Source organism: Capra hircus, chromosome 11, assembly GCF_001704415.2.
Source record: "Capra hircus breed San Clemente chromosome 11, ASM170441v1, whole genome shotgun sequence".
NCBI classification, from domain to species: domain Eukaryota; kingdom Metazoa; phylum Chordata; class Mammalia; order Artiodactyla; family Bovidae; genus Capra; species Capra hircus.
Window position 1 is genome coordinate 70,909,810 of NC_030818.1, and position 25,425 is coordinate 70,935,234.

The following is a 25,425-nucleotide window of genomic DNA, read 5'->3' on the forward strand; positions in this document are numbered from 1 at the left end:
AATGCAAAACTGAAGCTTGATAACATTTATCAACGGAGTTTCAATAATGTGAGACTGAACTCCTAATTAATAAGACAAAGAGATGGTTTTTTTGATAAATCAGTTTTATTTTGGTCCTTTGAATGAGCAATCAAGCCAACATTTTAACTGAAGGAAAGGCAATTCTCTGAAGACCTCCAGGTTTGGCACACCAGTAAGCTAGCCAGAGCTGGGCCTTTCACTGCCATGTGATTCTTACAGGCCAAGGGGCCTTGGAAATGTTCACAGCCTAACCTCTTCCTGCAAGGCCTGCTCATAGCTACCCACATACCAAGAACTCTTCTCCCTAGTCTGACTCCATGAGGTCTACTCCCTCCACTTTGTTTCCTTGGAGAAAGAGGCTCAAATTGCATTCTTAGTTTACCTAGAATCATTAATTTCCTATCCAGAAGCTTTAACAGCTTCAGAAAATTGCTTTTTCTCAGCTTGGTCTACTACATGGACATTTCCCAGGAGATGCTAACAGGTACTCTGAACAAACAAAGTATTCTGGGATTAAGGGAAATATTGGATTAAACAGACACAATTTAAATAGATTTCTTCACTGTTGGGCTTCTCAGAGCCTTTAATATGCTTATATGCATGTGAATTTCCCAGAGGAAGGATATAGTTGGAAAAATTTCCCCCAAAACACAAAGATTGGGGCTAGTGTTCTATAGAACACAGTTTGGGAAACATTACATATTTTATGAAGAGTCAAACTCTCTCTTAGACTCTGACCAAGAACCTCTACTTTTAATACATGTGGGTTTGGGGGCAGGTCTTTGAAACACTTAGAATAAAGGGTTTAAAGGGACAGGAGCCATTGAATATATGAGGCCTTGAAAACGGAACCAGAAGATTAAAACTTCAGGCCTTACTAGACCTCACTCATAAGAAGAAACATCAATGGCTGGATTTTTTTCACTGCTGCAGAGAGAAACGTTCAGCGGAAGATGGTCTGTCTGTATCTAAATCCTGGGAATCTGCGCAGTAACTGAAGTTAGGTAGGTCACCTTGCTCCCCTGACCACACCAGGGGTAGCTCACCTGTCAACTGCTGGCTGGCTTGTCTGTCTTATTATCTGTTTTCCCACACGAGGATGCGACAGCACTGCCTCTTTCTTTAGCTCAGACCAAGTAAAGCTGCCCCTACCTCGTGTTTTCTTCCGACTATGATACCCTCTGCTTTCCTGCTCCTCCCTCTGGTTTGTCTTTCTCCTGCAGCCTCGGTAACTCTTGGACCCAGTGGGTAAGAGGCAACCTTGACTCTGTTCCTCAGGGAACCCCCCCACCCCACCCCGCCTGAGGGTGGTTGAAGGTGTATGGGACCTCACGCACTGGGAGGCCTGTAGCTCAGCTCTTGCTAGCTGATGTCCCCACACTATCCACATCTGCGTCCTCTCTGTGGGTGGCTCCTGGCTGAGTGAGGATGCCCCTCACCCAGGAAAAACTCTCTCTCTAGGACGGTCCTCAGGGCCGGCCGGAGAGCCGCCACAGCCTGCATTAGCTGCACACTGTTCCCGCTCGCTTCCTTGAAAGAAATGTTTCGTTTGATTCTCTCTGCAGGAAAGGGAGGGGCGGCCCTGGGCTACCCCACTTTTCATCAGTGCTCTGCCCTCTCGTGGCAGAGTCCTGAGCTCATCACCAATGACTTCGAAGGGCTCATAAACATGAACTTTATTAGGAGAGAAAGAAACAAGAATACTCACGTGCAGCCACTCTCCTGACATGCCTTAAGCTGTCCTACTTCCTGTCTGGAATACTCTTCTCGCCTACCAGCTAACATGTCAAGGCCTAACGGGGTACCACCTTCTCTGGGAAGCCCTCCTCTCCCACCTGGCAGGGTTGAGCATCCCCTCTTCTATGTTCCTGTAGCATCAGGCACTTGCCAACTGAGCATAAGGCTTAGCCTGTGCCTCCCATACCACCCTCCCCCACTACCACATTATGCAGGCACAAGGAAGGGGCCCTGGAATGCCTATTGGTTGGGGTTTTTGACTCGGCTGATTCCGCCTGAAGTGGGTGCTGCATTTCAGAACTTTCTGTACAGATGTATGCATATACATAAAGGCAGAGGTGTGGCGACACAACGTGAATTAGCAACATGAATAAACACAGAGAGACAGTAAACAAGAAACATAGGAACAACCACATGGCCACATATACATGCAAACAGGCAGGTGAAGACTCAGAGATCTGGTGCTTTTCTGGTGCATTTCATGTTGAATTTGTTGACCCAGAAGTCTGATAAGAACCTCGGTTTGCTTCTTCTGTACAATTAAAAGAAAAGAGTTATCAAAGAAAAATATCCTCTCCACTCATCAGATTGTTCCATTTTTCCAGAAATAAGGTAAGTTTTCCTTCTGAAAGCCCCCTCCAGACCTGGTCCTTGCTCTTCCGTATTTATACATTTTACAGGAGACACATCCCCACTCGATCCCTGGGGGTGGGGGGAGCAGTGAGCATGGGGTGGGAGGGGGTCACAGGTTAACATTACCTGTACGACAGCCCCCGGTACTGAGTGGTGACATCAGAAAGGTCATTCGGTTTGGAGCCAATTCCATTGCCGGCCTTTGAAAACATACCCAAATATCAAAATCCATGGGAAAATCAGCAAGTCAGAGAAAGGGGAGGCTGCGTATGGGCAGGGCTTCCCAAGGTGTTCCCTGCAGCATGAGCAGAGCATCACCCCAGGGGGTCAGAATTCCTGGGCTGGCTGTTTTTCCAGCTGCGTGCCTTCCCCAGATCTCAGCTGCCTCCTTACAGACCTGAGCCCATGCCCTGCTTATCTCACAGGATAGTTTTTATGACCAAATTGGATCATAATTGCAAAATCAGTTATGAAGCCTTTAAAGTGCTTTACGAACATGAGATTCAGAACCATTAGCAGCATTCTGCTCCTAAGTTCTTGACGTGCATGAAGAAACAGCCTACAGATCTGCAGTGGACAGATTTCTCATGCATTTCACAGTTCTCTTTCCCTTGGGGACATTCTGTAAGGCAATCTGATGGCTTCAGAAGTGCTGCCAGAAAGTGGTGCTCTGGAATGATACCATGGCCCTATTTCTTGGAACTTAGGAGCATAACTTTTACCACAACTACAGAGTCTTTCCTGCTTTGCGGGCGGATGCAAAGAGGAAACAGATGTGAGGGTTGGAGCTGCTTGTAAAGTATAATCCAAGGGGAAAGTGCCCTCATGGAAGGTTTAGAAGGTTTTTTGAGTCAAAAATGACATTATTTTTTGCAGTTGTACAAAACGTGATGTTAAGTGTTCATAACCTCTGCTGCCTGAGACCGTTCAGCTCACTCCTGAAGAATTCCCACTTACACGCCTGACTGAGAACGCGACTGCAAAATCAAACCCTCATCCTGCTCTCAGCCTGCTGGAGTCAGGACAGAGGAGGGGTGGGAGAGCGCAGAGGCCAGGAGCACAGGCCTTGGAGCTAGAAGAACGGGGACCTGGAGCAGACACAGTCACCCTCACCCTGCAAGGACGGGGCCCAAGAGTCCTTACGGTCAGAGAATCCCCCAGAGCGGCCACCACCTGGATGTCTGCAGGTCTCAGGGTGTGCACTGGAAAGACAGACACACACTTGAGTCTGTGGGGAGGAAGCTACCGTCAGAGTCCAGTGCTTCTTGCTTTCGGACCAGGCGCATGACCCGCGTTCGAGTCTGGGCATCTGTGGTGCCGTGGAGGCAGAGGGCAGGGAAAACAGCTTCCCCATCAGAGACACAACCAATCAACTTGGGCCTATGGGGAGGGAGAGGTGTTGAGAGGGTGGGAGGAAGAAGGGGAGGGCAGGATGCTCGGGCACCATGGGATCCCAGCACTTTGGTGCCAGCAGTCACGTGGGATACTAGCTGTGACCGGAGTGCACGACCAGATGGGCACTGGCCCATGGAGAGGAGGTCGCAGTCTGATGCATGGCATCTTTAGACTGGGGTTCTGGATTTCCAAGAGTCTGAGGAATAATCATGTTGGGTCTTTTTCTGCCCCCAGTTCTCTTCTGAAGACTCCTGAGAACTTTCCAGCGGCAGCAGTGACTGCAGAGCCTGGGGGCCCAGGGTGACCCACAGAGCTGGCTCTCTGTGGTGATTCCCTGGTGGACACCATACACCCCAGTTCTGGGCATTGGTGAGGTCACAGCCCAGGCTGGGCCACTGAGGGTGGCTCTCCTGTGGCTCCCCCACATGTGTTCCCATTAGCGGGAGGAACAGGGGGGACCCTGGCTGCTGTGGGTCCTGCTGGGTCAGACTGCGCTGTAGAAGAGGGGGACTTCTCCTTGGTGGCCACCCAGACAGGAAGCAAGCACTGGCTATTAACTGAGTTCTTGTAGAGGGGCCCAGAGTCCTGGTATGCCACCGGGGGCTTACCTGAGGTGGGTGGTGAGGCAGAAGGGGCTCTGTCACTGCACAGCAGCTGGCTCCCGTAATCCTAGGGATGCAGAATAGATCCCAGGGTTGCCAGGGGCCAGAGAAGCTGTCTGGGCATCGGACTCACCCAAGAGCTTTAATGAATGCAGATTCCTGGGCCCCACCCTGGGGAGGGCCTAGCAGGACATCTGAAGAAGGTGCCTCAGGTGATTCTGGGTGTCAGGCCAGGCTCTACCTGTTAACCTAGTTCTGATCCTCCCACACCACCCCTACCATCCAATGCCAAAATCAACATCAACAAGATGATCCCAGCCCACTGCAAACATATCCTCCCCATCCCCCCACTTCTGCAGCAGATTTATAAGGGAATGGTTCTCTTCAGTTATGTCTAACGAGGCTGAGAGTTGACTGGCTGGCCCCCCATCTGAACTGTTATCAATAGTGCGTACTTTGCCCTCCCCACTGTCTGAAGGTGTAGGTGAATGGACTTTATAGAAGAGTGTGAATACCCCCCGACTGTCCATCAGGAATGCTCACCCACATTCCCGTTGCGTTGCAGGACTGGTGCCTGCTAGGGGCTGCCCACTGCACTGGGCTGAGCTGAAAGGAAGCAACAAGTACATACCTGCACGAGGTTCTTGTAGGTACTCAGAAATGGCCAGGCCTGTGAGAAGAGGGGGCGAATCACTGGAGTAAGTCAACTTGCCTCCTGCTCTGCTCCCACGTGCAGAAATACCTTCCAGGTTCCCAAGTCCCTGCCCTCCAGGGTGACTGCTGGGCCCCCTCCCAGGATGCACCCAGCCTTCTTTGCAACCCCCTTAAACAACCACAATAAACCCTGCAGGGCTCCCAGGAACTAGTACTTCTGCACTTTGCCTCTTACCCAGCTGGCCGGGGTGGCTAGGTCACCTCTCTTTCTCCACCTTGCCCCTTTCTAACAGAGTCCCACTATCTACTAATACAAGCCCAGGTCCCGAACTCCTACCCTCTTTCCCACCCCACCACTCCTGCCCTGTAGTAGCCTAGGTGCCTCACACCCAGACAAGAAAAGCCAAACGCTTTCAGGTTCCAGCCCTGAAGCCCCTACTCAGCAGGTTCCTGTCCCGGACCCAGGATCCCTCTGGGAATCCAGAGGAAGGAACTGATAGGCGTGAGGGAGCACCTGAAAAGGTCCGAGCAGCTTTCTGACAATTTGCGAGTGAACAGGGAGACCTACTTTGTGTTCCTGGTGAATGTCTGCTTTCTTATCTCTGGTTTCCAATGGACCTCCCCACTCTCACCCTCACCTCCATCCTAGAACATATTATTCCAGGTCCCAGCCCCTTACTCTTTCATCCTGCCATGGGGACCACATGGAGAGGTCCCATCCTGCCCTTAATGTCCTCCCAGCCTCAGCTTCAACATGAGGGCTGGATGGTACTACCACTCTCCTCCTCCCAGCTGGAAAGAGGCCTGGGTGCAGACTTGTGCCAGGGCTCGTGGGGACAGGGAGAGACAGAGGTGAGATCTAGGGCATCCTGGCCACTGGCTGTCACCCCTCACAGTCCAATCAGATGGGAGATTGTGGATGGTTAACTGCAGTATGGATTGGCTGGGTAGGGGAACAGAGCTGGGGGTGTGGATGTGAACCTGGGATGAAAGGAACGGAGAAACCTGAATGAAAGTTTCAAAAGGCTGCAAAAGAGGCTTTAGGTAGACCCCTGGCAAGGCTGTGCTCTTCACTCTACCTGGTCTGGACATGTGATATTGATCTGGTCTTCAAAATTATGCTGTCTTGTCTTCTGGCCGACAGGTTGCAACTAAACCAAGAAGCAGGAAGATGGGGAGTGATAAACAGGTGGCAAGACTGGAAAAGTCAGGAGGCAGGGCTGGGTAAGGGAGGGAGGGACAGAGGCGTTGGGGTTTATCATCAGTGCTGTGTGGGGAATCTCACAGCCTGAGTGATGGGTCTCTGAAGTCCTCTGAACACTTTCCAGAATCTTTTATTATCAGAGGAATCATAATTTTCCCTGTCTTGGTCATCTTACCATGTTGTTCCACAGGGCACTGGCTGCGTGGGCATGAGCCTTGCTACTGAAGTGGAAACAGTCAGGAGCAAAGTAAGAGTTGTCAGGCAACCCCTCCTGGTCATAGGACAGAACAGAGTGGCCGTGTCATAGGAACGCAGATAACACCAGCGGTGTTCAGAAAGAGCTGGGCACTACCTGTAGCTCCCACTTATCCATGAGGCTTTACCGGGGTCATGGGCATGTCCACTTTTTCGAAGAACGGCTGCACAACCACTGTAAAATCTTCCCTGGTGTCATAACGCCCACTCTCGACCAGTTGGTGAGTCCCCTCCTGCAGGAGGAAGAGAGTCAGGGGTCAGGGGGCTCTCTGCACCTGTCTGGTCTTTGTGTGGACTCTTTCTCCACCAGAGAATTCAACACAATCTGACCTTCGAGTGAAATCAATCTGCAGTAAAATCCCTACTGATCAGGAGCCAGCTAGTTATGTTTCAGATCAGCCTTTATCTCACGCCCTGCCCCCAGCCTCTGCTGCCATTGCATCTATTTGACCCAGACTGGGAAAAACGAAAACCCTAAGTCCATCAGTTTGAGCCTCTTTTAAAAATTCTGATTAAAGATCAGGGTGGAGATGGAGTGAGTACAAATTTGATTTAAAGACTTTGGGGGATCATCCTTACATTTATTTATGTTATACACTGGTTCAGGAAATCAAAGGCGAATTAACCACCACATTTAATGCCTATCTGTATCATTCATGCAAGCAGTGTGTGTGAGCATGAGTGTTCCTTTCCACGCACCCTTGAGTGCTCAGATCTATCTAGGAGGTAGCAGAGCTGTTACTCTCATAGCTTACACCTAGACTCAGTTCCAGAAGGACCAGTTACCCTAGCTCTTGCTCCCACTTCTGCCACACTCTACCATTTCAGTGCTTGCTGGGTTTCCATCATTCGGGGCCAGGACCCGGTCTGGAGGGGGAAGTCAGGCTTCCACACCCGGAACGTTAGTGCAGTTACTTCAGAAGGCACCAGGACACCTTCTGTTTTCCACCGTCAGCTAGAGAGCCCCCAGGCTGGGAATACATCAGCTCTAACCTCCTGGGGGAGACTCTTTCAGTTACAGAGCCTTGAGGCAGGCAGAAGGTATGATACCACTAACTAGCTGTGTGACTTTCAGCAAGCTGCTTTCCCTCTCTGGACCTCTATTTCCTCACCTGTAAGTGGAGGATGTTCACCAAGGCCTGGACCATCCCTTAAATTCTTTTAAATGCTGCTAGGGTCTCTGTGAATCAGCCACAATTACTCACAGCGGAGACCACCCACCCCCACCCCCAGCTCACCACCGCAACTTTTCAGAAATGGTGTAAGCAGTGTGGAGAAGGCCTGGCACATGGTGGTAATAATTAACAGCAATGCTCATCTTCAAGGAGAGGGGAACAGGAAGGAGAGAGTCAGAGGATTGAGAGAGAGGATGTGACAGCCTCATGGGGCTGAGCTGTGAGCTCGTCTGGGATGCTACAGCAGGGTCTCAGTGGTCACCAAGAGCAGACCTGGGAATAGGTGGCTAATCTAGAGAGGGTGTGAAGGCCATTTCAGGAAACGGTTCCCCTTCTGTTTGGTTCTCTGAACCCACTCCACCATGTGAAGAAGAGCCCGCCTTGCACTGTAGGCGAGAAGCCCAGATGCTGTCTCTCCCAGCGCCCCTCACACATGCCCATGGGTGCCCCAGTAGATGTGTGGGGCTCCTGCCTCAGGCTTTGGTTTGGAAACTAGAGATTGAAAGATGGAGGGACGGCACAGAACCCATTTTGCTGAGGGTGCATCTAGTTTCTAGAAACAGCAGTGATGGTGGTGTCTATGGTGACCCCATCAAACTCATTGTTTGATGGCATGGCCCCAGAATTCCATGACCCTTCAATTTCTGGTGGCTTGGCCTCTGACCTTAGCTCTTCCAGATAGTCTGCTTAAATAATACATCTGGGGCTTTCCCTGGTGACTCAGCGGTAAAGAATCCACCTGCCGATGCTGGAGACACGGGTTTCATCCCTGATCCAGGAAGATCCCACCTAACGAGGGACAACTAAGCCCAGGGGCCACAATTATTGAGCGGGTGGTCTAGAGCCTGGGAACCACGCAATTCAGCCCATATGCCGCATCTACCCGAGTGCCTAGAGCCCAAGCTCCGTAACAAAAGAAGCCACGGCAGTGAGAAGCCAGAGCATCTCAACTAGAGAGTAGCCCCCACCCTCCGCAACTAGAGGAAATCCTGTGCAGCAGCAAAGACGCTGCAGAGCCAAAAATAAATCAAGTTATAGAGAATAATACATCTGATATAATAATAAACAATAAACCAACCAGAATCACATAAGCGCTTATGCTCTGCGCCCAAACCCCACCTGCAAAATGCCTGCTTTCACAGACATAACCTTGGCTGCCCTCCCTCACCTGGTGAGGGCCATGACTTCCTTAGCAGAGACAAAGGAACAGAGGGACGTGCTCTGAGGAGTCACCCAAGGGGCCTGGCAATGGCCTCGAAGAATGATACATAGGTCACTGCCCTGAGCCCAGACACCTCTCGTGGACAAGGCTGCTCTGAAAGAGGCTGCAGGAGGGGTTCTGCTCCAAGGAGTCCATGGGCTTGAAGGATTGGTCCACCCTGGAAGCTCTCTGCATCATACCCAGCCTGGAAGAGCTGGAAGGTGACCATTGTTCTCAAGTGACTGGATGATTCTTTGGGACAAAACTCAAGAGAGTCCATTGCTCTGGTGAAAGAGTTGATGGAGAAAAGCCTCAAAGGGATAGCCCACAGGATGCTGGGAGAGCATCAGCTTTCTTTCTCCCTGTGCACCCCAGTAACACCTAATAACACCTGCTCCCCCTGGGCAGGGAGGGCAGAAGGAGTACGTGTTGTCACACTGAATCCTCCAGATTCTCTTGGGTGGCAAGGGTTCCTGCCCCAGGAGTCAGAACCTCATACTCATTCTCCACAGACAATTGGAAATATTTATTTTGGTGTAAGGCCAGGAACTGAGATTTGGTCATGTGTGTTGAGTGACTTGGCTCTGTAACTTGATTCAAATAAACTGAATCTTCTGCCTTGGAGGAAGGGGGCGGTCTTTATATCTGCAAACTGGTCAGTGGTAATGTCACATGCAGTCGAAGTTGAAATAATCTAAGTGTCTGTTCCTTTTCTAACCAGAAGCATGAACCACACAGCAGTTCCCAGCCTACCTGATACTTCTTATTCACTTCGATGAGGGAGGCAAGCTCTGTCGCATTATCATCATACTTCAAGACACAGGGACACAGATTCCTGCAGACCAAACCACAGAGGTGTTCACCCACCAGATCCACCGTCTGAGAGCATGACACAGGAACACTGGCTTGAGACTCAGAATATATTTAACTCAAAGGTACCAGATGCCTGTGCTAAGGGAGCCGGAGGGGGGCAGGGGGGTGGGCAGGCAGCTCTGGCTGGCTAACTTGCCAACTGCACCAGCTGAAACCTAAGAAAATTTCCCAGATCTGGATTTGCTCATGAAAATGAAACAGTTATATCTTCTGGCATCTGCAGGAGTGACTTTTAGGGAGCCAAGTTACCCGATGAATGTCTGAGAACGGTGTCGTAGAGATAAGGCATGCCTCCTTCTAAATAACAGTGACAACATCAATAATAATGATAACACATACTGAGAGCTCACTGTGCTGAGAGGTTCATGAGTATTAACTTGCCGAATCCTCTTAGCTATTCTAGAAACTGTCTTTTCATTGCCCCCATTTTACAGATGAGCAAACTAAGGTTCCGCATGGTTTAGTCGTTTCTCAAGTTCATGTGGATGCTGAGTGTGGGAGCCAGGACTTGAACTCAAGTCTCTCTGGTCTAAACCTGAGCTCTCAACCCCTGTTTAAGCCGCTTCTGCCCTGACTAGCCATCTCACAAATTTGGGCTTATGGTCCGTAGGCAGGAGGCAATAATAGTGAGGATGGCTCAATGCAGACTCAGCACCACCAAGGAAAGCACAGCCACTGAGATAAGACAGCGGACAGGTGGCAGAATGCGGTGACCCTGAGCCTTCCTAACCCCACTGTCAGCAACTTGGCCATTCCAGGTCAGACAAATGCCAACCCCGAACCTTCAGCTTAAATCGTCTAGAAGCCTTGTAGTGATGGGCAGCCAGAGACTTTTAGGTGAGGTGCTCTGAAATGAAATAAAAATGCTGAACTCTCTTTGTCCCCTCCCCCGCTCCATGTGGCCCAGTGACTGGAGAAAGTGGGAGCCAGGGGATGAGTCAGCAGCCAAAAATAGCCCGCCTGACACCAGCTGCGCTAACAGGCACGTGTCGCCCGGCAGCCGTCCTCCCACTGTTCACAGCATCCTCGGGCCTTCCCCAGGGGACCCGTGCAGTCTAGGCCCCCCGGGGGCACTTTGGCATGCATCCTCAGGGGACAGCCAAGATATCCCTTCATTTCCAAGAGCAGATCTGGCCCTTGTGAATTATTCATTCAGTCATTCAGCAAACAGCCACGGAGCCCTGACTCTGCGCTGGCAGTGACCTAGACAGAGTTCAGGGCTGAGTGCGGGAGAGGCACTCAGGGTCATTACCACGTGATGTGCTCAGACCTGTGGTGGAGGCCTGTATAGCGCTTGGGGAGGGAAGAAGGGGTGGGGGGCACAGCCACCATGATCTGGGCTAACAGGCCAGAGGAGACCTTGCAGTCAGGAACAGCTCACGCTCGGGGCAGAAGGACGTCTTACTCCCTAGGGTCACAGGTAACATTAGCAGGGGAGCCATCTTCGGCTCTGGAGGCTGGGGAGGAAGGCAGCCTCTCGGGGCAAGGGTTCTTTGTCCTCTACCAAGCTGATTCTGACCTGACCACCCTCTCTCCTAAAAGGTGACCACAGCCCTACCTTTGTGATTGTGCAGCCCGGAGCACCCGTGCTGAACAGAGGCTCATCTGTCGGGGAGCTGGGCCTCTGGGAGGGAGCGGGGAGGCTCTGGACACTGAGAAAGACGTGGCCCTAGTGAGCCTGGCCCACAGAGGCTCGCCTGTCCCTCATGTTTTACTCTTCCCTGGAGGACTGAAGAGCGTCCTGAGCTGTCATAGCAAAAGAAGTACATTGGGTGGCAAATGCATGTCCTCTGAGGGTATAGGAGCCTGGACTGGGTGGCGGGGGCGGGCACAATGCCCTGGGGGTCTCCTCCAGGAGGCCTTGTCAGGTGTGACCAGGGGGTCTCAGCACTCCTCACGCTCCTGCCGTTGGCTCTTCTCACCAGCCAGAGTCACTCTCTGCCAAGGGACCCATAGGCCCTTTTGGGAACAGGTGGAGAACATCCAACTCACCGGAGGATCAGCCTCGGGCAGCTGACATTCTTTTCCTGGTACAGCTTCCTCAGGTTGATGATCTCCAGCACCTTGACAAGGTTCACAAAGGCCCGAGGCACCTGAGCAAAGGCCAGATCGTCCCCATGAGGATCAAGGCTGGGCTGTGCCAGCCTCTCCCCCAGGTCTGGGGCCCGTGCCTCCTGCTGGGTGTCAGGTCTGTGGCCTGTCACCTGGGCCCACCCACATCCGTCATCCCTGTCTCCTCCTTTCTGCTGCTCGCTGTTAACACGCGTGTGCTCAGGCTGCTGGGCCCAGGAGTGACAGCGTGCCCGGCGCTGGTCTCCAGGAGAAGGGAGCCACGTGGGAGGGTCTCAGCCGGAAGCCAGACGCCCAAGGAGGAGGCCCGTGGCTGAGCGGCTCAGAGGACATGTGGGCCAGCCTTCGTACCTCAGCGTGGAGGATGTCCAGAGCCTGCCCAATGTTGTCCACGAAGTTCTGCGGAGAGTAGCGGACCTGCGGGGAGAGGCGACGTCTCTAACCCCAGTCACCACCCAGTCTCTCTGTAACCAGGACCGCATCCTCTCCTGGGTCCCTTCCTCCCTGCCTTTCAGTCTGAATGGGCAACACTGAAGCACAGACTCTTTTGGGACCTCAGCCTCCACCCTAACCTCACAGTCCTCAAGGTTGTTAAGGCTGTGACCCTCAGGGAAACACCCTTTCTTCTGCTATGGAAAGCTCTGGACCCACTTTGCGTCAACTAGAGGTAGGGCCTTAGCTAAAGCACATCACACCTCTGAACTGGGATCCTGAAGCAAGGGCCCTCTAAGATCTCCTGCAGCTTGAACATCCTAGTGGCTGATCACTTCTGCGGGAGCTGCCCGTGCCTGGGAACCCACAGCTCAACCATATTACTTGAGGAGACAAGGAGAGGGGAAGAGGCTCCTGCCTCCCCCTCCCCAAGGGTAAAACATTTTAAGGGTGATTTCCCCTCATCTTGTGTTTATCAAACATTTTTAAAGAAAAGCAGTGGAACCCTTTCTCTGAGTGAAACTTAGCCAAGAGCCTTGCTCTACCAAATGATCAAAGCTTCAGGGGAAGTGAGGGAGCAACCCATGGCCCCACCTCCTCATCTGCTCCACCCCATAGCCAGTGGCCCTCAGGCCCCACTGCGGGCCCTCCACAACACAGCTTGGAAATCCTAGTCTCTGATGACTTTGATGCCAGGAAAGCAAGCCTTGAGGAGTCTCGGGAGGCAGAGTCACCTCTGGGAGCAGGTGCTCTCAAGCCACAGCCAGACCTACCACTTTGCTCTGCTGGTCCTCTTTCTGCCTGACAAAGCTTCTTGTGTTCACAACCCAGACTCTCCTGCTCTCTGTAAACCTCTGACGCCACCCCCACCCCCATGCCAAATCCCACGGCAGTCCTGACCCCAGACTTCTCTTCTAGGTACAGTTCTATCACAGCTGAAGTTGAGCTGTCTGTGTCCCCCTGCCCTGGAGGTGTGAGCTCCTTATGGATAGAGCAGTGTTTCAGTGTCTGCTTGCCCCCAGTACATTGCCCAGGCTGGATCATTGCCTGACCACTAGCCAAGTCCCAACCCAGCTGAACTGTTCCAGTGACCCGGGGTGGAAATCCTTCCTGGGGGAATCTTGGGTTAGGGCCTGGAGACCTACCGGGTCATCACAGACATCACAGAGGTCATTGCCACCTATAAACAGGGTTATTATCTTCCAGTCTTCCTGAAAATTTATATTCTGAAATGAATAGGAAACAAACAAGTAAATGCCTTGCCCTAGAGTCAAGTCTAGGAAAATACAAAGCGCTGAACACTGCAGGGATGGGTCTGGACACCCTGGAGGTCTAGTGGGAACATTAATAATTTCTTTTCTTTGGTTTGGGGGTACTGAGGTCACAGGTGCTAATTTTTTTTTTTTTAAGGTGGCCTCTCTGGATTCCCATGTGTCCTGTCCTCCCCAGAGCTGAAACTCTCCATCCCCATAACTCCTCCCACCTGCTCTCTGCTCTGGATGCCCTACCTCAGGTAGGCCCAGAGGCCACTCTCCCCAGATTTACCTTGTCATTCTTCATCAGGTCCACCAGCCTCCTGGCCTGAACAGGTAAGTCCCTGAGGGCAGACATAAGGAAAAAGTCATGTGCCCAGCAGAGCAGGCTAGGCATCGGAGTCCCTGGATGGACACTTTGCTCTTCGAGCCTCAGTTTCCTCATCGATTGCTCTGAAGTTAGCAGGGCTGCCGCTCTTTCTATGGGCCAGAGTGTTGGGATGATTACTTGGCCTCTCTGAGCCTCAGCAGCATCACCAAGGAAACATGGGCATCTGACCCTCTGTTCAATCTCACAGTTACTACACAGGATATATGAGAGATAACAAAGGTACTTTCTAAACTGCAACTGTTGTCTAGTAGGACAGGTTGTTATCAGAACTTGAGATAAAGCCTGTGAGGCATAAAGACGAGAGACCGTGTGGCTGAGATAATACGTTTGTTCAGGCCACTCCGTCTCTTGGTGCTACAGTGTCTTCATCTGTAATAACAATAATCTGGGATAATAGTCCCTAACTCTCCCCTACAACACAGGACGTGCTTGGATACACAGATTTCTCACATGGAAGAGCCCTGGGGCCTGGGGGAAAGCAGGGAAGAAATCCAGGGCCATATGAATCACTCTGCTCTGGTTACTTCCATGCTTTCAACTCAGGCTTCCTTCTGAGATGGCTTCCTCATCTAGTCATTCTGAGAACTGCCTCTCTTCTTATGCCATCAGTTGACATATACTTGGAAAAAAGCAAGATTAGGTAATATTAACGTAAGCCTCAAATTTTAAGCCATAAAGTGGTAGCCTTTCACCCCTCCCCCACCAAAAGGAAGAGGAAGTCACAGAATTCATGATAAAGCCTATTAGGTTTTGTATGATCTCTGCTCTGGATAATCTGTTGCTTTTCCAGTCCTGAATAAATAAGTTACTCGGGTGGGGATGGGGGCTCAAGCTTGGGGTGGGGGCTCAAGCTCGGGGTGGGAGTGGGGATGGGGGCTCAAGCTCAGGGTGTGGATGACAATGGGGGCTCAAGCTCGGGGTGTGGGTGGGGATGGGGGCTCAAGCTTGGGGTGTGGGTGGGGATGGGGGCTCAAGCTCAGGGTGGCGGTGAGAGTTGAGAGAATATCAGGGGATCTAGGAACCAAAACATAGGAATCCCTAGGAACTACATGGTCAAGTAAGGTTTGTGATTATTCTGGAAGAAATATGGATGAGGCAAAGCAATTTGATCAAAGCATGTACCTGGCATCAGAACCAATTGTGACTAGTTCCTGGGGATGTGGTTAGGGGTGGGCTAGTGGGTTTTTGTGCCCCAGAGCAAGGGACACCCCCCCAAGAGAGCCCACCCAGCCATCTTTGACCCTCAGATCCTTCCCCTGGACTAAACCCCCCAGCCTTCAGCCATACACCCTAGACCAGGGGTCTAGGCCAAGGGCCCCACCAGGTCCCCACGGGACCCTTGGGGTTCACCCCCAAGATTCTCACTCAGCTCGGGCTCCCGCCACAGCCTGGTTTAGGTAGGCCCCAGAACTGCTTTCTGTTCCCTTGCCAACAGAGAAGCCCTTCAGGGAAGGGTTGAACTCCCGGAGCATGTCTGTAAATACAAGGAAGAGATGTCAGTACCCTAAAGCCATCTTCGAATTCCTTTGATAAGTGCCAAGGGGTGTTGGTGACAAAGCAGAGCCGCCCCCCCACAGCCCTCACCCTTACAGTTCGCTCGGCCCCCAAAGAAAATGTCCAGAAGGGCGATACTGAGCCATGTGGGCAGCACACACAGGGGCTCAATGAATTGGTGCTGAATAAGTGCCGATCTGGCTCAGGTACTGCTCTCAGGCACTTTGCTTTTTCTCTAAATATATAATCACTTTGCTGAGATATAATTTACATAACATAAAATTCACCTAAGTACAATTCAATAGCTTTTAGTACACTCATACAGTTGTGCAACCATACCCCTATAAACTTTAGAACATTTTCATCACCCCAAAAAGAAACTTGGTATTAATTAGCAGTCACTCCCCATTTCTACCAGCCCTATCAGTTCATTTCAGTCGCTCGGTCATGTCCGACTCTTTGCAACCCCATGGACTGCAGCAAGCCAGGCTTCTCTGTACTTCACCAACTCCTGGAGCTTGCTCAAACTCATGTCCACTGAGTCAGTGATGCCATCCAACCATCTCATCCGCTGTCATCCCCTTATCCTCCTGCCTTCAATCTTTCCCAGCATCAAGGTCTTTTCTAATGAGTCTGTTCTTGGCACCAGGTAGCCAAAGTACTGGAGTTTCAGCTTCAGCATCAGTCCTTCCCATGAATATTCAGGACTAATTTCCTTTAGGATGGACTGATGTGATCTCCTTGCAGTTCAAGGGACTCTCAAGAATCTTTTCCAACACCGCAGTTCAAAAGCATCAGTTCTTCAGCACTCAGCTTTCCAGCCCCATGGCAACCACTAACCTCCTTTCTGTCTCTATAGGTTTGCTTACTCTGGACACTCATAAGAATGGAACTGTAGAATACAATGTCTTTTGTGACTGGCTTCTTTCACTTAGTGTATTATCAGTGTGTCTCTGTTCTAGCATGTATTAGTACTTCATTCCTTTTCATTGGCAAATAATATTCTATTGTATGGATATAACTGTTCACAATATTCTCTCATAATCCTTTTTATTTCAGTAATAGCATCTCCTTTTTCATTTCTGATTTTCAGGCTCTATTCCCCCATCTACTCTGGTCAGTCTACCTGCTGCCAATTTTGTTCAGCTTTTCAGTCTCACTCATTCTAATGCCTTTACCATGCTGGGTCCATCCTTTTCATTTTGCATTCTGCCCACAACTTGGCTGAGAACTCCTGCAAGCAGATTGATGGTAGGGACCAGATAATCTACGTGGAAATAATCATATAGCCATGTGTTGGAAAACTTATGAAAACACAGGGTCAGAGCAGAAGCATAAGGTCAGCGGTCCCAGAGCCTCGCATGTGCTCAATAAATGTTTATGGATTGAAGTAAGAATAACTCAAAGTTCAGAAAGGCTAGGAAAACTGTTAAAAGTCATACAGTTACTAAGCATAGAATCCTAAGCTAGAAACCTAGTCTTGCAGCTCTAACACAGGGTATTTTTTCCAGACCTACAATCTTCTCAGATGTGGGAAAGAACTGGCTAGGTATCAGTCCGGACTTTCAGGCACCATGCCATCCAGCAGGGTGTTCTCTGCAACCAAGCACTGCTACAGGGCCTGTGTAACCCAGAGGGACTGAACTCATTCCCTGTGGCTCTGGGGACATTGTACGAAGGGATGATAGCTACTCTGATTTCTACTCATTAGAAGGAAGCATTGTGAGATCACTAGAGAGCTAGCTGAAAATGGAAGGGATTGTCCTAGACTCCTCATTACTGGAAGAATCCATCTCTGGCGACCTAGGTATTATCAGGAATATCACAGAAAGGCACTAGTCACTGGGCAGGGTGAGAGCTTGCTGGGGCATGCAGTTGCCTCTGCCAAGAACGTTCCATTCCCTTTCCTTATCTGATGAATTCCAGTGCTTAAAGCCCCGCTTTCAAAAGGCAAGGTTAACAACTTTCTTATTTACTTTCCCCTAAACTTTGTACGTGGCAATAATGATTGGTATGCGTGTCTGTCTTTAGGGAGACATGGCCCTAAACAGACATTAGTAATGTCATCAGGACAGGGGCCTTGTCTAATTGTCCTGTTTCGCAAGCACCCAGCACAGGAGTATTTGCTGGATTAAATTGAAGAGGGAGTTGAATTGAGCTTCCGCTCTGACCCTATGTTTTCATAAGTTTTCCAACACATGGCTATACGATTATTTCCACATAGATTATCTGGTCCCTACCATCAATCTGTCTTCACAGCTTTAGTAAGGAAGTCTGAATAGGCCATGTTCCACTGCTGAGCTAAGCTTGTCAGGGGCATCCACCTAAGGCGTGACTTTTTCTCAATTTTTCCACAAATCATTTTAGTGGACGACCTTGAATTGGATGCTTTCCAGTCATGTTATTGACCACAACTGCATGGCAATCAGAGAGCCCAGCAAACCGTGGTGTACACTAGCCCAGCTCACAGCCCAGTCAATTACATTCACAAAAGCAACGCCAACCATCTCCTCGCAATAGTGGAGTTTATTCATAGCTCTTTTGTGTGGACCTGAAAATAAAGAAGACAAGGGGTACTTGTGCCACAGAACCGTACCTACTTACACTCAACAGGATTTGCGAATAGCAAGAGCAGATAGCCCATGAAGTCCAACCAGTTCTGCTTGTGTAGCAATCAAGCCATCTTTATCATCAAAGTCTGACTTTAGAGCTGAAACTGCTAAAGTTAATTTTTTAACTGCTAAAGATATATTACCAAGGGATAATTACAAGAAGAGCAAACAAGAACGGGACCGATTAAATTCCCGTCCGGCAAAATTGTTAGCCAGAAGATTTTGAGGGAAAATAACACATATTTTATGTGTGCTTTAAGAACAAGCACTGTGTATGCACTAAGGAGAATGAAAAGATGAATGAGATAACACCACTGAAAGAATGTAGTCAGGCTTAAACAAATCGTTCCAAACAGGTTGTTGATGAAGCAATTTAAGGAAAACGCTGAGCCCCAAATATTGCTGTGTTTGCATGGCCTGAACAAGGTAACTTCATCTCTGCTGCTGCCATCGCAGCTTTCCCTAAACCGGACACACAGAATTCAACGTCTTTGTATGCAGTGGTGCCTAACGCAGTCCAAGCCTAAGCCAACGCCTCCCAGAAATGTACTCTGGTCAGAATGACAGGCAAAGCAGAGAGGGGTTTCCTTTCCTTCCTTCTTCAATCACTTCTTAATAATAACTTGCACCAAGAGCTGGATGGAGCATTCTTTCTCTCTTACTCTCTTCCTTCCTCAGACAAATACAATTTCTCTTTTTTTTTAAAAAGAAAAAATCTGCAAGGCTTTAATTACTCTCAAGAAGCAGAGCGAGGAGACAGTCTTGGGGAAGCAGCGCCCCCTGCTGAACACGGCTGTCTTCTGCAGCCCGGTTCCCTGCTAAGCCCACGGTCACCGCCAGGGGGAGCTGCCGAAACGCGCAGGGCTGCGGCGGGCCCGCCCCGAACCCCGGGGGAGCGCGTACTCACTGGGCAGGGTGATGACGCTGCTGAGGTTCTGGTCGCCGCCCACACTACGTCGTCGTCGTGGGGACAAAAGAGAAAATGAAGGTTAAAACTGCCAGCAACGCTGAAACACCCCAGACACCAGCAAGACACACCTTCCTCCTTCTGAGAAACACTCTAGGGGCTTGGGTCTTTCCCTTTCCTCATTATTTCTGTAGAAAAACTGAAAAAAAAAACCAAAAAAACAAAAACAAAACCCAGAACACAGCACCTTTTCTCTACTTGCCCCACAAACCAGAATGTCCAAATAAAAAACTCGTTTAAACCGACGGGGCTGACATTTGTTTTTTAAGTTTGAGCTTTAACCTCGAGGCAAGGGAATTAAGTGGGCCCCTTCATTAAAAAGAAAAAAAAAAGTTTGCCCTCATGGTTTTCTTCCTGTTTGGCTTGGGGAAAATCCGTCTTTAAAGGGTGTCTTCTAGAGAGCCTTCTCCATCTTCCAAACCACTTCTAAAATTCCAAGGAAATCAAAGTTGGATGGGTTTCTAGGCATGAAAATACACAGAGTTCCAAAGTTGATTGGATTCCCTGCTTTTCCATATCTCCTCCTTCTCTGCCAAGTACGTCTGGGAACATTTCAAAGGTTCTCAAAACGGTGTGGGGTTTAACTCTGCGGAGCATCATCAGGGAGGAGGCCAGGGACTCAGCACTCAGGTCCAAGCTGGTGCCAGAGATGATGGATTGCAGGCTGAGGAAACACCACACCTGCCCTCTCATGTTGGCACCAGCCAGACTTTCAAAGGTGAAGCTGGAGTGGTGCTCACCACAGTGTGCGGTGCCTGGATTTGATTACAGGTGGAGCGGGGCCAGCATGCACAAGATATGTGTACATGATTAGGAGAGGCGCTGGATTAGGGGTCAGGAGCCATCTACCCTACTTTTTGCTCCTTTATCATCTGACTGTGATCTTGGACAGGTTGCTTGTCCTCTCTGAGCCATGCTTCCTCGTCTGTTAAATGAAGGCCCTTCAGTAGTGATCCCAGCTACCATTTTTACCTTCCTTTCTGTCAGGCACTGTGCTAGGCGTTTAAATTCTCTCTCAGCCTCGTGACCTGGGCACTTGTGTTAAAGAACCCGCCTGCCAATGCAGGAGACTTAAGAGGTGTGGTTTTGGTCCCTGGGTTGCGAGATACCCTGGAGAAGGGCCTGGCATTCACTCCAGTATTCTTGCTTGGAGAATCCATGGACAGAGGAGCCTGGTGGGCTACAGTCCATGGGGTCGCACAAAGTCGTACATGACTGAGGCGACTTAGCATGCAAGCCTTGTGACAACGCTAAGCCAGTATTATCGTCTCTGCATCAAAGATGAGACCAGTTCAGAGAGGTTGAATAACTTGCCCAAGGTCACACAGAGCAGGCAGCTGGAACTCAGACACAGCTATGATTCTGACGGCTGCTGCCTCCTTCTGAGACTACTGCCCAGAGGGAGAAATGGAAGCTCAATCTTTTCCAGCCCAAATGTTTGAGTAGGTTCTCCCCTAAACTCCTCCTGTTCAGATCCAGACTTGTTTGGGAGAAAATAGTGGTTTGGGAAAGCTGATAAATACCTTCCTTAAATTAAACCTAGAAATTCTCATGGAAAAGCACCAGGTGACTCATCTCTCTGCTAGAGAACTTGTTTTCTACATGCTCAGGGGGATCCTCCCCTGTCCTGTGACGACGAGGCATCTCTGGGCCTCGCCACGGCCATACTCACCTCCAGGACAGACCTCGATACTGAGTCAAGACGTCTAGGACGTTTCCAGGCTTGGACCCGGCCCCGTTACCTGCCTGAAAAGAGAACAACACGGGGGTAATTTTCTTGCCTGCTCACCAGAAGGTCTGTGTTCTTGTCCTGGCCAGGCCAGAATGCCAAGCCCTTTAGAACCCAGAGTCTTGACAGCACCATGTCTTGATGTGAATCCTGCCTTGTCAGAAATGAGTGCAAGCTCCCGCTGGGAATCCTGGAATCCACCCTGGGAAACCCTGCCCAGATACCAGGCTGGCAAAAGTGCTCTGGAAATTAGACTGCAGCGTGGTTTTCCAAAGGAATCATTTCAGGGCCCCATTTTTCTAAAAGCTGTGAACTATATCATAAAAGGAAGTATATTATAATCCTTTGATATGAATAGATCTCTCATATGTACAACGTGAAAAATTAAAACGAAATGCCATGTACCTGCTCCTCAGCAACAGAAAGAGCAGAGTCTTTTAAAACCACCACGTGACACACTGCAGGTTCATGTCCCTTGCCTGACGCCTGTTATTTCTGAGACAAGCCATTTCAAGGAAGCGGGGGAAGGCGGGCCTCCAGGAGAGGTGTCCCCGCCTTTGGGGCAAAGAGTCGTGAGGGGTCATGGAGAAGAGGGCTACGGGACAGAGACAGGACTCTGGCCTCAGAGTCAGGGCCTGAGAGTTCTGTCCGCATCCAGCACTTACAGCCTCTGTGGCCGTGGTACTCCTTTTCCCTCATCCAGCTTCACCTTCTTTGTTGGTTTAAGTTTGAAGAGATACGTCACAGGATTTTATTGAGGAAACTGAGTGAGATCATATCAATGTGAACAGGCCACAGACATGATAGGTGTCAGCTGGTAGCTGGTGGGGGGGGGGGGGAAATTCAGCTGGAGGCCCTTGACCTTACTGACCCGGAGAGAAGAAGCTGGACTCCTCTGTAATGAGCTGCTGTGGACCGGAAGCAGGGACCCCTGCCTCCCACCCCAGCGCTCTAAGGACTTGATTCTGCTATTTCTGGATCACTCTTTGTGGGGCTGGGAGGTCACCACGGGGCGGCTGCAGACATAGGCCGGATCATCTGTAGTATTTCCGTCTCTTCCCCTGACCCTGGTTTTTCACCCCCTCCATTAGCACTGGTTCCTGTTGCATCATCGCATGGCCCTCGGCACAATCCCTTAGCTCTCCTACGTGGACAGAACAAAGCATCTGGTCTTTGAAGGGGCCCTACACCTCATACTGTTCCACCCCACCACCGACAGGCTGTGTGGTCTGGGCTGGGTCACTTCTATCTCAGGGGCTCCCTCTGGGCCCCCCACTTCCTGCTCTCTCTTTCAATCCAATGTTAGGAGAAGAAAGATGAGGTTAGAATGGCAGTGGAAAACTCAACGCCAGTAGGGAATGCTGGATTCCAGGGTGGGGAGGTGGAGAGGGACTGAGGTTGCCAGGATGATGGCAGCTCTAAGGGCTCGAAGTGAGATTCTCCTATGAACCAAGATCTTCTCTTCTCCTGCCCTTCCTTCCACCATCCGTAACTCACTGTGAGCGAGTCGCCCAGGGCTCCGATGACCTTGATGTCAGCCAGCTTCAGCCTGTGAACTGAATGCAGAGATGAACAGAAGATGGGCTTCCTGCCTCCTCTGAATCAGGGAAGAGTGTTCTAGGTAGACTAACACAAAGTAGGGAAATTGCGTTTGGACAAAGATGCTAAAAGCCCATCCTTGTCCTAAAGCCCAGCAGTAGCAGCTGTGGAGCCTGACTGCCAGTCTCCTCCTTGGGGCGCCTGGGCACAGGGCTGGGGAGCTGGAAGGTGGCCCCACTTTCAGAAGGGCATCTGCTGGTGTTGGGTGAACCTGATGCCACAGGTGGGCAGTTATCCTCAGGGCATAAACAGTCCCTGATGACCTGATCTGGGAGTGAGGAGGGGGTTGTGGTGGAGGTGAAACCTATACTTCATCTATGCTAGGATCTGTTGATATTTGGGATAAAATATTATATTTTATTTTATATTTTATTAGAAAAAAATCAGCTCAGTTTTTCTGAAGTGAAAAGGGAAATGCCTTTATACTATTGACTATTAAAAAAAAAAAGGCGAAATTACATGACAGAAAATTAACCACTTTAAAATCAACAATTCTGTGGCCTTTAGTACATTCCCAGTATTGTGCAACCATGACCTCTATCTAGTTCCAAAACATTTTCATCACCCCCAAGGGAGACCTGTACGCACTAAGCCAGTCACTCTTCCCTCCCTTCAGCCTGTGATAGCCACTGTCTGCTCTCTGCCTATGGATTTCCCTTTCTGGATATTTCATATAAATGGAATCACACAAAACGCAACCTGTATGTCTGGCTTCCTCCACGTTACATGCTGTTTTCAAGGTTCTCCATGTTGTAGCAGCTGTGAGTACCTCGTGCTTTTTTACAGCTAATATCCTATTGTGTGGGTATACCACCTTTCGTCCATTCCTTCATCAGATCACAAGCTCACCTCCTACTCCCCCTTGTACCTCCCACTTCCCTGGAGTACCTCCTCCCATAGTCACCCCGACTTTGACACAGCTCCGTCTTTCTTCCGATGTGCCTTCCGTGGTCTCTAGCTGTGTGATGCTGCACTAACTGGTCAATTACCATTCAGCCTGGGAAGAAGTCTAATGTAGCATTTATACCAGGGAGTGGCCCAATACTCCAACAGGGAAAGAAACCTTTCATTTCAGTGAGCCACTGCTTAAGATAAATAAACTAAAATCTACCTTCCAGGAGGTTCTCTCAACAGCCCTTCTTTACCAAGTCACTCTGTGATGAGGGCGGTGAAACCCAGAAAAAGATGCTTTCAACACCACCTGACTACCTAGAGTCTACCTCACTCGTTAGCATGTTGTATGATCGCATCTGCATGGGGAGCTGTGCTCACGCTCAGCACAAACAATGTTCAAAGGGATCTTCAGGTCTTGCTCCCTCCATGGAGACATCTTGTCTACCCGACTTCTATGCTGTCCGCCTATGGGGAACTGTTGCTCCCACTGAGAATTTGCTCTCATTGGAAAAGTAAAAGTCCCTGCTTCTTTCCCATGACAGCATGCAAACCAAACCATGCGTAGCTGTGAATGTGTGTATGCAAAATATAGAGATTAGTGGTCTTCAAATTTAAGCATGCATCAGAATCATCTGGAGAGCTTGTTAAAACACAGATGGCTGGTCCCCACCCTCAGAGTTTCTGATTTAGTAGGTCTGGGGTGGGCCCAAGGCTCTGTGGTTAGAAGAACAATATCAAATCACAAAGCCAGCTGCAGACGTTAGCACACATCCACGGGGCTGAGCCTGAGAACTCTGAAATGACCTCTTCTCAAAGAAATCAGGATCTGGGTAAAAAAGGCAACAAAATGAAAACGAAGACCTCCTCTCCTCAACTCTAGAGGGTTTATTTTAGCTTCTGATGATGATGGCCAATCACCGTATTCTTGTTGCCATAATGTGTAATACAGTGAATTCTGGGAACACTAACGAGTGTGCAAAGGTTAGGGGAAATCTTTGGGGCTGGTAAAATGTGGAGATGAGAGATTTGCTTGGAAAGCACATTACAGTATTCTAAAGGGGTGGCTGAAGCTAGCCATTTCTGCCTCCTAAATTTGTAGCAGGCAGAAAGGAAACACACACATATATGTGTGCTCATGTATGTCCACATCTGTGTGTGTACATACATGTATATGGCTTGATATGCAGATTGGAAGGGATGGCTTCCTGCTGGTCATTCTGTAAGAAATGACCTGTAAGAGATAATAAACCCAAAGAACCAAAGAGAGATGGAAGAAGTTTGACTCATCTGGGATCTTATTAAAATAGAACCCTGCACACACATTTCATTGGCTTGTTATTCCGGAATCCTCAATTTGAGTTTTGTTAATATCATCATATATGATAAAGACCCAGCCTGGAACCACAGCAAAGCACTTTAGCACTTGCTCTCCTTGGGGAGAGAACTCTTCAGAGATAAGATTAAATTTGTGTGGGCTGATTAGCCTAAACATTATCTGGTACAGATTGTCCATCACCTCGAAAGAAGTTGATAAACATACTGTTAACTCATCAACATTTTTACAGAAGGGGCTTCTTATCAGAAGGCCATCTAAACTATGATGAAAGTTCATGAATTACCAGAAAATGGTTGACTAGAGTACAGAATGGGGAAAGTGCCACCTGGACAGAAAAAGGAACGGCAGGGAGAAGCTTTGAGGCTTGGGAGTTCTTAAACTACCTGGGGCAATAATCTGAAAAACCAACTTTCTCTCAATTGTCAGCTAGAGCTGCCCAACCCTTTGCACTCAGATCTGAGGGACTTATATAAAGACTTTTGCGGTGGTGGTAAACTGCTGGCCCAGGTTAGTCTATGTTCCTGTCTTTGAAGAGCTTTGGCATGAGTTTACATGAAAAAATATGTGACTGGCACATAGGAGCTCAAGAAATGTGTTCAGCTGAATTAAAGGCTAAGGAAGAGGCTCTGTATCAGAGACTTTATAGCTCTTGAAGCTCTAAATGATGGAAACTGCAGGGAAGGGAAATATATTCATCCAAGTGTCTTGGGGTGAGTTTGAACTTGTTCAGTAGGTGGGTCCCGCCAAGGGGACAAAGTGAAGTCACTCAGTCGTGTCCAACTCTTTGCTACCCTGTAGACTGTAGCCCACCAGGCTCCTCTGTCCATGGCATTTCCCAGGCAAGAATACTGGAATGGGTTGCCATTTCCTTCTCCAGGGGATCTTCCCAACCCAGGGA

The 25,425-nt window shown here is 49.7% G+C and overlaps 1 protein-coding gene across 3 annotated transcripts in view; it reads right to left on the reverse strand.

The window, feature by feature from the left end:
• Positions 1-25,425, reverse strand: part of PLB1 (phospholipase B1) — a 132,641-nt gene that overhangs the window by 42,359 nt on the left and 64,857 nt on the right. For 2 of the 3 annotated variants that reach the window (XM_013967846.2, XM_013967845.2), the window contains exons 19-34: positions 22,196-22,254; positions 20,642-20,715; positions 18,910-18,953; positions 15,262-15,370; positions 13,798-13,849; positions 13,398-13,478; positions 12,172-12,237; positions 11,743-11,843; positions 9,631-9,712; positions 6,630-6,734; positions 6,422-6,517; positions 6,122-6,193; positions 5,020-5,058; positions 4,395-4,455; positions 3,505-3,593; positions 2,518-2,591 (exon numbers count right to left, since the gene is read on the reverse strand). In XM_013967846.2, the coding sequence (XP_013823300.2) occupies positions 2,518-2,591; positions 3,505-3,593; positions 4,395-4,455; positions 5,020-5,058; positions 6,122-6,193; positions 6,422-6,517; positions 6,630-6,734; positions 9,631-9,712; positions 11,743-11,843; positions 12,172-12,237; positions 13,398-13,478; positions 13,798-13,849; positions 15,262-15,370; positions 18,910-18,953; positions 20,642-20,715; positions 22,196-22,254 (1,204 nt within the window). The remainder of the gene's footprint in view (positions 1-2,517; positions 2,592-3,504; positions 3,594-4,394; positions 4,456-5,019; positions 5,059-6,121; positions 6,194-6,421; positions 6,518-6,629; positions 6,735-9,630; positions 9,713-11,742; positions 11,844-12,171; positions 12,238-13,397; positions 13,479-13,797; positions 13,850-15,261; positions 15,371-18,909; positions 18,954-20,641; positions 20,716-22,195; positions 22,255-25,425) is intronic. The other variant, XM_005686861.3, reaches the window with a different exon arrangement.